A 12430-nucleotide genomic window follows, 5' to 3' on the forward strand; every position below is an offset into this window, starting at 1 on the left:
AAAAAAAAAAAAAAAGATTTTAAAAAAGATTATTTTGAAAAAAGGAAGTAACTGACACTGTGTTTTGTTGCCAAACTTTTACTTTGCCAAGAGCAATGTTTGAAAATCACTACTATCTAGGGGCACCCAGGTGGCTAAGTCAGTTAAGTGTCTGCCTTCGGCTCAGGTCATGATCCTGGGATCCTGGAATTGAGATCCCCGATGGGCTCCCTGCTCAGCGGGGAGTCTGCTTCTCCCTCTCCCTGCCACTCCCCCCGCTTGCGCTCTTTTTCTCTCAAATAAATAAGTAAATTCTTAAGAAAAAAATTATTACTATCAATATCGGCATTATTTCATTAAAGAAAGAGTGTCTATATCAAAAGAATAGAAAGGGAGAAAAAGAAATGAAAGGATACAATCTCAAAATAAGTAACAATTACCCAATAAAAGATAACTGGCAGCACGTAGTAGTCCAGTTAGATGTCTAGCTTAAGAAAAGGAATACTCTGGGACCATGACTGCTTTATCACTTGGTATATCTGTTGCTTTAATTAGTAAACTTACACTTACTGCCTATGAGGATGGATATCATTGTTTTTATTCCATTTTAGAAAGAAAAAAATTAAGGCTTAGAGACACTAACTGACTTGCTCAAAAGTTCTTTTGCTAGTATATGGTGTAGCCTGGATTTGGAAGCCACCCCTTTTTTCTTTCATTTTTCATTTCTTTCATTTTCATTTTCTTTCATTTTTTCTTTCTTCTTTTTTTCTTTTTTTTAAAGATTTTATTTATTTATTTGAGAGAGAAGGAACATGAGCAGGGGGTGGGGGATGGTGGCCGCAGGCAGAGGGAGAAGCAGACTCCCCACTGAGCCGGAACCAGACGTGGGGCTTCATCCCAGGACCCTGAGACCATGAGCTGAGCTGAAGGCAGACGCTTAACCAACTGAGCCACCTCTTTCATCTTATAAGCCCTTTCATATACCAGACTGCGTCTTAATGATTTACAAAAAATTGTTGACACATAAAAACAGAACAAAACTGGCAAGTGCTCTCCCAAGTATTTCTTATAAGTGCTGTTCTATGCATATGGACACTTGTGCCTTTTCAGTAACCCATACATAAAACATACATAAAACCCATACATAAAACATTTGCAAAAGCCATAGCAAACAGGTACAAAGCAAATACTCACTTGCTACATTACTTTAGGAAAACAAGGAAACCAAGTTAATTAGTATGATTTCTTACAGGATTTTGTTACATCTATTTACATTCAGAACAGTAATGGAATATATAAGACATGCATATATTTTAACCCTTCACTTCAAGAAGCCACAGTGCAGTACCATCAATATATTCATTAATAGTGACCACACTGCAACTCATGGCTCCATACAGTATCTACATAACGAAACTTCATGATACTCAAATATCAAGGCTAAGTTCTTGATCTATCTCCTTTGTCAGTAGGTTTTCTCTCCTACTGCATTTAGCCATCTGACATCTGTTTCATTAGTCCAAGGCAATAAAGAATTGGATTCAACAAAGAGGCAGCTCTCCAAAATCTATATGAAAAAGTTGTAGAGTCAATTTATTGTGCTCAATGTTCAATCTAGTGTGCTTGGAAAAGGACTTCTAATTTAAGTACTAAGTCACCCACTTACCTTGACCCCTAAGACTCATATTACTGCCAAAGAATTCATGACCCCATTTCTTTCCTTTTTTTTTTTTTTTAAGATTTTATTTGAGAGAGAGTGAGCGAGAGAAGCAGCACAACCCAGGGGAAAGGAAGAAGCAGACTACTCACTGAGCAGGGAGCCCGATGCGGGGCTCAATCCCAGGATCCTGGGATCATGACCTGAGCCGAAGGCAGACACTTAACCGTCTGAGCCACCCAGGCACCCCCGTGACTCATTTCTACTATGATTTCACTACTGTATTTGTACGTATCTTCTTAACCCCGAAGAATTAAAGCCCCCAAAGTCAAGAAGGACAAGAAGTTAGAGAAAACTCTTTAATAACAGAAAAATAAACCTAATGTTGAATAAAAAAAGAATATTCTAATACAGCAATGCCAATGCTAAAACTGGAATTTTCTAGGATTAAATATTTTACTCATTCTATGCTTCCCTTCTACATGCTCATATACAAATTTAATGAAAATATAAATATTTCAGCATCTGATTACATCCAGGACACTATACATAGAAAATAACACAGAGGCACCTGGGTGGCTCAGCTGGTTAAGCATTTGACTCTTGTCTGAGTTTAAGCCCTGAGTTGGGCTCCATGCTGGGCATGGAGCCTACCAAAACAAACAAACAGGAAAAAAAAAACACAAAAAACAACAAAAAACAAAACCACATGCAAGAGTATCAGATCACATGCATTAATTTTTAGTCTGTAAAACGATTACCAAAAACCATTTACTAAAAAGCAATGACACAAAAACCAACTGTTTCCTTTTCTTTCTCACTTCTACTTTACATTGCAGATTCCAAATAGGCAATACACTTAAAAACAAAACAAAACAAAAAAACAACAAAAAACCCCAGGCTTTGTAGACATAAATTAAATTTAGATTAAATTAAAAGCATGTGTTTTTTGCAACTGAGTATCTTTGTATTTACCAAATACCACTTGTGACTGGAAAAAGATACAGAAAGGTGGATAACTCAGAATGACCCTGACAAAAAAGACCAACAGTTTCAGGACAGCAGCAGATAGCTCCTGGTTTGTTAATTAACTATGAAATACTGTAGACTACCAGTCAAATTCCACAGATAATATTTAAAGCAGGTTTAGTGAAAAGACACTACTCTTCGTTAGCACATTCCTAGAAATCATGACATAATATCAATAATTGTAAAGTTTCCCTACTTTTTTTTTTTTTTTAAGATTTTATTTATTTTTATTTGACAGAGATAGAGACAGCCAGCGAGAGAGGGAACACAAGCAGGGGGAGTGGGAGAGGAAGAAGCAGGCTCATAGCAGAGGAGCCTGATGTGGGGCTCGATCCCATAACGCCGGGATCACGCCCTGAGCCGAAGGCAATCGCTTAACCACTGTGCCACCCAGGCGCCCCAACTTTCCCTACTTTTTGACCATGAACGCATCAAAAAAGTCAAGATTATGACCAATAATTCATTCTATTCTCAAAGACTCATCTTCACTTGTAATATTCGTGATGATAAATCTCTTAGAACAGAAGACAACAGAGGATTTATAAAGAACTAAAACATTCTCCAAAATCTACAACACTGTGAATACACGACATGCTATTTGTACAATATTTCTCAAGAAGGAGAAAAATTATTTAAAGTAAGTTTCTCAGCAAGAGATTCAATAATCTAGACTCTGGATTCAGATAGCCAATTAACCAGAAATCTTACTTTTTTATATTACCTCTGACCAGCATAAAGTTAAAATTTGCAATTTCCAGTAATACTTGATTTCTATAACACAGCCTATCCTTAATAACTTTAAACACGATATTTTTTCTCCTTGGAAGTAAGTCTCTGTGGGTATTTCTAGCACAAAATAATAATCCTATCCCTACAAAGTTAACTTCTTGGCTTGATGGTTATAGTCACATGCCGTTAAATTTTAATTTTGATCTAAATGAGTATTTTTTCATTCCAACAATAAGACTTTTGTTAACCAACACTATTGACTGCAATGAAGAAACACCCTTAACTTAAGAATGTTGGTTGGCCCTTGACCCCTGACTGACTCTACGTAAAATCACTACAAAGCAGACATATATAATGACTTCACTATTTTTCATATCACTGTTATTGAATATTTGGATTCTTAATTACAAAACAAATGAGCTTTTGACATTGTGCTGTTTGCTAAACCCATCATTTACATTATCATTTTTCCACTAAACTTATTTCTAGACTACAAAGTAACATTTCTACCCTAGGTGGGACCTATTATAATAATTGCATGGTTTTTATTTTTGGCATGCTGAGGAACTATAAACCTGCAGCTACACCACTGCTCCACTAGATGGGGCACAGGTAATATGAAATTCACTATTACGAAAAATGCTAACTTCCTCCCCAATCAGGAGGACTTAAATAATGGGGTATCTTTGCATGGGTAGGTCATACCTAGATGCATTAACTCCTGGAAACTATAATTAAAACAGATCACCACAATGTGAAATACTGATTACATATACAGTTACATTTGCCTGCTTGGAAATCACCGAGAAAACTGAATGAATGAAAGAGGAAAACTAATGTGAAGTGAACTGGAGATGTCAATTAAGTAGCCTTAGAAGAGAAGCAATAATGAATTATAAAGTAGTGAAATAAATTATAGGGAAAGCCTATATAGACACTTTAATCTAAAGTTACTACCTCTGTCTCATTATTTAACATGGTAACATATTTTCAGAAGCAACAAAGAAAATAATTTAAAAGTTTAATTGATCCAAATACACAAAGAAAATGCTTCCTAATAGAGAAGTCTGTGTGTGTAACACTACAGTATACCTTTTAATTCAAAGTTTGCTAAATTAGTATACTAATTTTTCTTAATACGCCTTTAGAAATCCATTAAATACCTTTCTGAAAACATACCTTGCAAAGTTCTTTATCTTGTTATTTCCTAAAGGTCCTGTGCTTATATAAAAGTGAAAATTTCTAAATTTTGTTATGGACTATGCTTGTACCCCCTTCCACACTCTCCCATTTATATGTTGAAACCTCCCCCCCCATTTGATAGTATTAGGAAGTGGGGCCTTTGGGGGGTAATTAGGATTAGATGAGATCATGAGAGTGAAACCTGCTCTCAGCCTTGTGAGGATAGATGAGGAGGCCATGTGTCACCCAGAAGATAGCTTTCATCAGAACCCGATTAAGCTGCCACCCTGATCTTAGACTTCCAGTCTCCACAACTGTGAAAGGAACAAATTTCTGTTGTTTATAAGCCACCCACTATATGGTACTTTGTTATAGTAGCCTCAACTAAAAAAATATCTAACAAACATAAAAGAATAAATATGAAAAAATATTTTAATGAATATAGGAAAAACGGTTTTATTTCTAATCTCAACTCTCCCAATGAATTATTGATTCAAACTGCTGATTTCATTAGACCTTTCATGTAATATTTACTAAATATCAATAAATGTTATTTTTTCTTCCCTTGAGGAGTTTATGTTTTTAAGGATAAACAACTGAGAGCCACAGTAAACATGGTCCTCTCAATTTTTTTTCCCACTTCTACCAATTAGCTTATTGGGGGGGGGGGGGGGCCCAAAAGTTTAAAATCTGCAAAGGAGAGCAAAAGACTGCTTTTTTAACAAACCAATTAGACATGCTTATTTTACTCTCATCATATTTATGTTCATCGTGCTAGAAATTTAAAAATAAAAAAGTCCCTTCATTTTATGAGTCTTAACTATTCTACCTTTTAGTTTCTAGTTAAGCAAATCCCTGTTTAATAAATTATCTTAGAATCTAGCTATCATTTATATTAGATTTCCCTTTAAAAATAAACTGACATCTATGATGACTGGTCTTTAAAGTGTGTTTAAAGCACTGAAAATTCAAAAGAAATACTGAACGGAAAAATGTTCCAACATAATGTTAAATAAAAAGTTGTTTATAAAAGAGTATGTATACTATGATCCCAAGTTTAATTTTTAAAATATGCAAAGAATGGAAAGATATATATTAAAATGTTGGCAGTCACTTTCTGATTGTAAGTTTTCCCATTTTCTTTTTGTTTTTTGAATTTTCAACAAAGAATTTGCACTACTTTCTTTTCTTTTTTTTTTTTATACGATTTTGTTTTTATTTATTTGACAGACAGAGAGACAGCCAGGGAGAGAGGGAACACAAGCAGGGGGAGTGGGAGAGGAAGAAGCAGGCTCCCAGCAGAGGAGCCCGATGGGGGCTCGATCCCAGCACTCTGGGATCACACGCTGAGCTGAAGGCAGACGCTTAACGACTGAGCCACCCAGGCGCCCCATGCACTACTTTCATATAATCAGGAAAAATATTTATATTAACATCACTGTTTAAGTTATAAAAGAATACATAGCCTCTTACAAAGATATTTTTATAAATGCAAGATATTGCAAATTAATGAAATACATCAATCTGATTTCTAAGAAAATAAAGTCTTAAGATTTCAACTTTCTCCAAAAGTAGAGAAGCTGTTTTCCTTGTACAAGCTCTCACTCTACTGGTGACATAGAGAATATACTTATTAGGACATTTCTGAAGTACAGTTATAGTGCATTATTTTCCACAAGCACTAGAGGGCAGGGTTTTCACTATAAAACTCAGTTTCACCAATTAACACTATATTATATGCCTTTGTTGTCGTGGTTTCTGTTAATATGCCATCATCTATCACTGTATTTATTATATACCTTTTTTGGACTGCGTCTGTACCAACACCATGATGATTTTAAATTACAGTTTCACTCATGGCCTTGAATATTTAATAGTTAATTTAGCATATATAAAATTATCCAACTTACAAATTGAAAGGAATTTAAATATATATATGTGAACATAACACACGTATTTCAAAACTGTGGTTTTAGGGCTTTATTAAGAAATATGCAATCAGAGTCTCTAATATGACACTATCTCATATTAAAATTGAATGAGTAAGAGCGCCTGTCTGGCTCAGTCAGCAGATCATTAGACTCTTGATCTCGGGTTGTGAGTTCAAGCCCTACATTGGGTGAACAGATTACTTAAAAAAATAAAATCTTAAAAAAAAATTGAATGACTAATAACACATTGAAAACAGAGGTCCATCAATACTGGTTCTATTTTAATAAAAAATGCAAAGATGGGGCCCCTGGGTGGCTCAGTCCATTAAGCATCCACCTTTGCTCAAGTCATGATCCTGGGGGGCTCTGGAATGGAGCACCACGCTGGGCTCCCTGCTCAGCAGGGGGTCTGCTTCTCCCTCTCCCTCTGCCCCTTCCCCCACTCATGCTTGCACTCTCTCTCTAGCTCTCTCTCTAATAAATCTTCAAAAAAATGCAAAGGTAGTTTTTTAAAAAGATTTATTTATTTTTAGAGAGAGAGACAGAGTATGTGTGCATGCATGAGTGAGCAGGAGGAAGGGCAGATGGAGAGGGAAAAAATCTCCAGCAGACTCCCCGCTCAACAAGGACACCGACTTGGGGCTCTGGTGCTAGATCCCATGACCCTGAGACCATGACCTGAGCCAAAACCAAGAGTCAGATGCTCAACCAACTGAGCCACCCAGGCACCCCAAAATGCAAAGATGATTTTTAAGAAATTAGCTAAATGCCCACAGAATTCCAGTTATTTAAGAGAATACTGAAATACTTTTCTCTAACTCCAAAAGCTTCTAATATCTGTAAGACATGAATTCTGGTGTAGGTAAAAGAGAATCTGCAAGGGAAAATGATATTCCAGGAAGAGAAAACAGCAAGAGTAAAGTCATGGCATCTCAAAAGTACAGTTTATTCAAGGGATGCCAGGGTAATCTGATTATGTGATTACAGAATAGGGTGCACTAGAGAAATAGCTAAAGATAAAGCTGGAAAAGTAGAGTAGGATCATTTGGGGAAGGACTGTTCTGCTGTACTTGGGAGTCGACATCATTCTGAAGGCAGTAAGAAAACCACTGAAGACTTTTAAACAGGGAAGAGCTGTGACTAACATCTGTTTTTACAGAGGTAACAATATACAGGATGAATTCGAACAGTGAAAGCTTGGAGTAGGGGAGATGAAGGACTGAAGTTCACTGTCCAAGGCCTTAAGAAGGGCAAAAACACTGAGGGTGCAAAGACAATGTATTCCAATAACAATTCAAAAGGCAGGAATGAGTACATTTGAGAAAGGATAAAAACAGTGAATAAGGGTTTCAAGCCTTGATAAGTGGATGGAGACTGATGTCTTAAAGACAGGCTAGAGTCTTAATTTTAAGTGTAAGGTGCTTTCTGATATCCAGGCTGCAAGATCTACTAAATAGCTAAAAATTAGGAGAGAAGAAAGCTATAAGGAAATAAAAGGGAAAAAAAATAAGATTAGATTTTTGGTGGATTATGAAGAGTCTCATTATATTATCGACATTAGATGCATACCTCTTGTTACCAAGTAATTAATGTCATCGAGCAGGAAGAGTATAAATTTGAACTGAACACAATGTCACATAGCAAAATAAACTTTGCAACTGAATGGTAGGTACTCAAGTAAACTACAGGATGGTATTGCACTGTTGGGTATAACTTAGTCAATTTAGATTATTAATTACTCATCAACCACTTTTAACACACATATTCAGAATTTATTGGCAAGTATATGATTTATGTTTCATAGGCAGAAATTTATTAATTTGTTTAACATACACACACATTTCATCCTAAGTGAAGCCAAAAGTTTTAAAGATAGATTTGTAAGACAGAAAAATATGAGTTTACTAGTAATAAGAGCTGGTAATAATAATGATTATTAATCAATAGCGTGAGTATTAAACTTCCTATCCATAGAGTCCCTCAAATAGATTTTATTTGATCTCTACAAGCTGTCCATCAAGTAACCTGGAACTGGTACTAATAATAGCAACAATAACAACTATAATATTCTGGTAACATACATATCTTATTAAACTAGAATATATTTTCTACTCTTCACCTTTTCCCCAACCCCTCAGTTTGTAGAATAAACTAGAGGTCTTAGATACTCTTACTTGGAAATTTGTAATATTTAAAACCCGAGCTTTCCTGACATAAATAAACTAGATTAGAACACGGCTTACTGAATTTTCTGAAAGTCTTTGAAATACAGAAAATAGAGACCAAAGAAATTTAATGTTGTTCCACAATAAAATGCATCTAATTTGATCTAGACTTAAAAATTGGGTGTCATAAACGCTTGCTAATTATTACACAAAACTGAAATCTAAGGAGAAGTCCAATCCAATTATTAAATTGATATAAATCTGACCATTTATACATGCATTTAGTAAAATTTTCACATTGCTGATATAAATTTAGCCTTCATAAACTGTTTAAATCAAATTCCATCCCAAAAGGACAAATAGCAAAGTTTCTTACTTTTGAGATCATTTCTTGAATTTCATTTTTTAAAAAACTTTGCATTATCTAAGTAAGGAGTTTAAAATATTCTCCATTTATCTAAAGACTGACCCAAACTGAAAACCTAAGTCATTTATATTTTATAGAGGCAGGGACCTCAACATGTTATCTTCCATATAGGCAGCCTCTTGCTCCTATCTGTTTTAGCATTTCAAAAGAGTTGGAATGGGTTAAAAAAGAAAGAGGAATACTTACTTGAACTTGGCAGGTGAAAGAGGAGTAGGAGGAAACATTCCTGGTTCAAAAGAGTCAAAATAAGTCACCGTCCAAGAAAAGCTACAGCAGGAGAATCCAGCAGACAGAGATATTATAAGTAGAGTCCAGAATCCTTAATGGGAAAGAGAGGAGGAAAACGTTAATTATTAACACCAAACGTTAAATTAAACCAGTATCTTCATGTTCAAAAGATCATGTGTATTTCTGAACTTCTGAATTGCATGTAGGTAACATAAGAGATTTGAGCTTAGTACAAGCAAACCCATGCAAATATACAAAATACTAAAGCACAATTAGAAGTCATATCATTTAGGGGCACCTGGGTGGCTCAGTGGGTTAAGTGTCTGCCTTCAGCTCAGGTAATGATCCCAGGGTCCCAGGATTGAGCCCCATATCAGGCTCCTCACTCAGCAGGGAGTCTGCCTCTCCATCTGCCTCTCCCCCAGCAAATGCTCTCTCTCTCAAATAAATAAATAAAAATTTTTAATAAAAAAATAAGTCATATCATTTTTTTGTGTGTTTATATATATTTATTTCTTTTTATTTTATTTTTTTTAATAATGATTTTTTATTATATTATGTTAGTCACCATACAGCATATCATTTAATATCTTAACATTTCAATTATAAGTTAATAAAATAAAATATTTTAAATAATTATAAATAACATTTTTAATAGTTTAATATTTCAATTATTTAACATGGGTAAAAGGGTACAAATTCAACTGAAGAATATAACTTATCTTCAGCTTTATAAAATTCAACTATAGGAAAAATGGTTAAAATACTTCACTGTTAAAATGTCTTGACATTTTTCATTTACTTTATGAATCACAGCTTGCAATCTTTTATTACCTAAAGTGATTCCTTTCTTTCCATACCATGCACTTTTGACATAAGAATTAATATTATAGTGTCTACTCTTCATAGCTTTCCTATAAACATTATAAACCTAATCTGATTCTTTAATTTTCCTCAGTATATGAACAAAAGTTAACTCCCAATTTACAAATGGGTTGGGACCCCAGGTTCTAGTTTCAGACAGAGTGGAAGACTGCAGGATTTTCTCAAAGAAATCTTAAGTCAAAAGCGTCGTATTATAATGGACTCAAGGAAGGGGTAAAAGATTGAGAAAAGGAAAAATGAGGGAAATGAACAAAGTGAGAATAGAGGGAATAAATTAATTTGACGGTTTTTAGATACATAGTCAAACTGCCTCCTCAAGAGAGTTTACTAAGCCAAGACCACTGATGAGTGTGTGTCATAGGTCTCAGTAGCACCGGGAGGGAGGGAGGGACGGTTGAGACCACAGTTGAGAATGACTTACGAATTACCAAATTTCCTGGCTGCACAAAACGCACAACCAAGATGCCTTTTAGCAAGAAGTAAAGAAATACGTGCATCGGTCTGTTTGTAAACCATACAAAGCCCAGTAACAGACTGATAACAGCTAAAAGACAAACTCAGAGCAATGAAACATTAAGAAACACTGTGACAATGTATTTTTTGAAAGATTAACCTTAATTTTTTCTCACTACTTTCCTTTCCTTCACCCCCTTCTAAAGAGATAATGGGCTGTGTATTCACTGCCCCAGAAGGATGTGAGGAGAAATAGCCCCAGTGTCTCTTTGGTTTTTATGTTGCAAAACGATTAAGGAAACTAGGATAGATACAAGCAAAAGGAGGGTAGACCAACACAAAGTATCTTGAATAGACAGCAAGGATAATGAGTTGCTTGGGATACAGATAAAATGTTTGTGTAAAACAGGGAGAAAGAAAGTGAGGGCTTAATGCACAAGTGAGAAAGATTTCTCCTTGTTTGAAGAAAGTGGTGTGTCTGTTTGCCCTTGTGTATATATATGGAGATGAGGGGTAGTACTGTTGGGGCTTCCTGGCAGAGCCATGGAGAGGCCACAAAACAGTACAGAGGGATTATAGCTATATACAGTATCTTGGCAGATGGGCCCAAAGCCAAGCCTACAGATGTCTCTTCCCTAAGTGGGTCACAGAAAGAGCAGATGGTGATGTGGCTGTAAAAGTGTGACACCTGAAAGGCCATCCTGACCAGAAAGCAAGATGTTTCAGGAGTACTCACTTAAGCAAATGTTTTGAGGACTAGATTGCACCCCACCCAATGTCCTGGCCCAGTGTCAGACTTTAGAACCTTAACCCAACCTGGGACTAGGTAGACAGAACCTCAGCAGAGAATGAGGTACAACCTTTCTGTCAACACAGTGAGATAGGGGACCAAAATAAAAATTATAAGTGTACTTAATGTACAGCTACAACTTAAGGACAGTTAACTCTGCCAAATAGCTATTACTTGTTATTTTTTAGAAGAATACTGCTAAAGGGGAGAAAATAACTGACAAGTTTATGCTAAGTTTAATATCATATAATAAAGTCTGCAGAACAAAGATAGTCATTATGAAAAACCAACTATCTGTTTGGGGACTGTTGTGGAATGATGGAAACTTCTAACTACCTAAAAAAAAGTGAGAAAGACACAAAATAACAGATTAAAAAAGTAACAAACTGTGAGGCTCTCTAGAGCCCATCAAGCTTTCTCATTCAGGTTCTTTAACAGAACACCTGTCAAAATAAATACAAGAATATTCTTGAGTTTTCAAAACTGAACACTATTCCATAATCTAAGTGTTTGCCTCACTTTGGGCTTTTTTATTTTATATTCACTTTGAACTGATCAACAGTTACCACTATAAAAGTCAATTCACAATGAAGGTCTAAAAAAGTACAGTGTAATATCGTGGTCTAAAAGTGCTTATGCTTCAGAGAGTAACTCAATTTGTTTGTGAAGAAGCAGAAAAGCCATACAAGTTGGCAACTAGCAACAACTAAGTCTGTAACAAGTCCCTTCCTCTAGAATCCTGAAGCTAAAAACTTGACAACTAATGTTATGTAACCCCACTTTATCAAGAGTTAACATAATTTGTAAATAGTATAAAAGCATATAAAAGTTAAAGTCCTCCTACCTCAATTCACCAATTCCACTCCTAAAAGCAATCAGTTAAGTTTGTTGTGCATCTTTTCTAAAAATTATGGTTATCTAAGTAACGTAGGTATTTGTGTGTGTGTATATATATATATATATATATATATATAT

At 35.3% G+C, this 12430-nt stretch overlaps 1 protein-coding gene across 2 annotated transcripts in view; it reads right to left on the reverse strand.

Annotated features, from left to right (window-relative positions):
* The window catches only part of ARL6IP6 (ADP ribosylation factor like GTPase 6 interacting protein 6), a 35842-nt gene that overhangs the window by 15121 nt on the left and 8291 nt on the right, over positions 1-12430 (reverse strand). The window contains exons 3-4 of one of the 2 annotated variants that reach the window (XM_040644901.1): positions 9286-9418; positions 7078-7987 (exon numbers count right to left, since the gene is read on the reverse strand). In XM_040644901.1, coding sequence (XP_040500835.1) covers positions 7972-7987; positions 9286-9418 — 149 coding nt within the window. In that variant the 3' untranslated portion in view covers positions 7078-7971. Of the gene's footprint in view, positions 1-7077; positions 7988-9285; positions 9419-12430 lie in introns of those variants that run through there. The other variant, XM_040644895.1, reaches the window with a different exon arrangement.

Source organism: Ursus maritimus, unplaced genomic scaffold, assembly GCF_017311325.1.
Source record: "Ursus maritimus isolate PB19 unplaced genomic scaffold, ASM1731132v1 scaffold_1, whole genome shotgun sequence".
Classification (NCBI taxonomy): domain Eukaryota; kingdom Metazoa; phylum Chordata; class Mammalia; order Carnivora; family Ursidae; genus Ursus; species Ursus maritimus.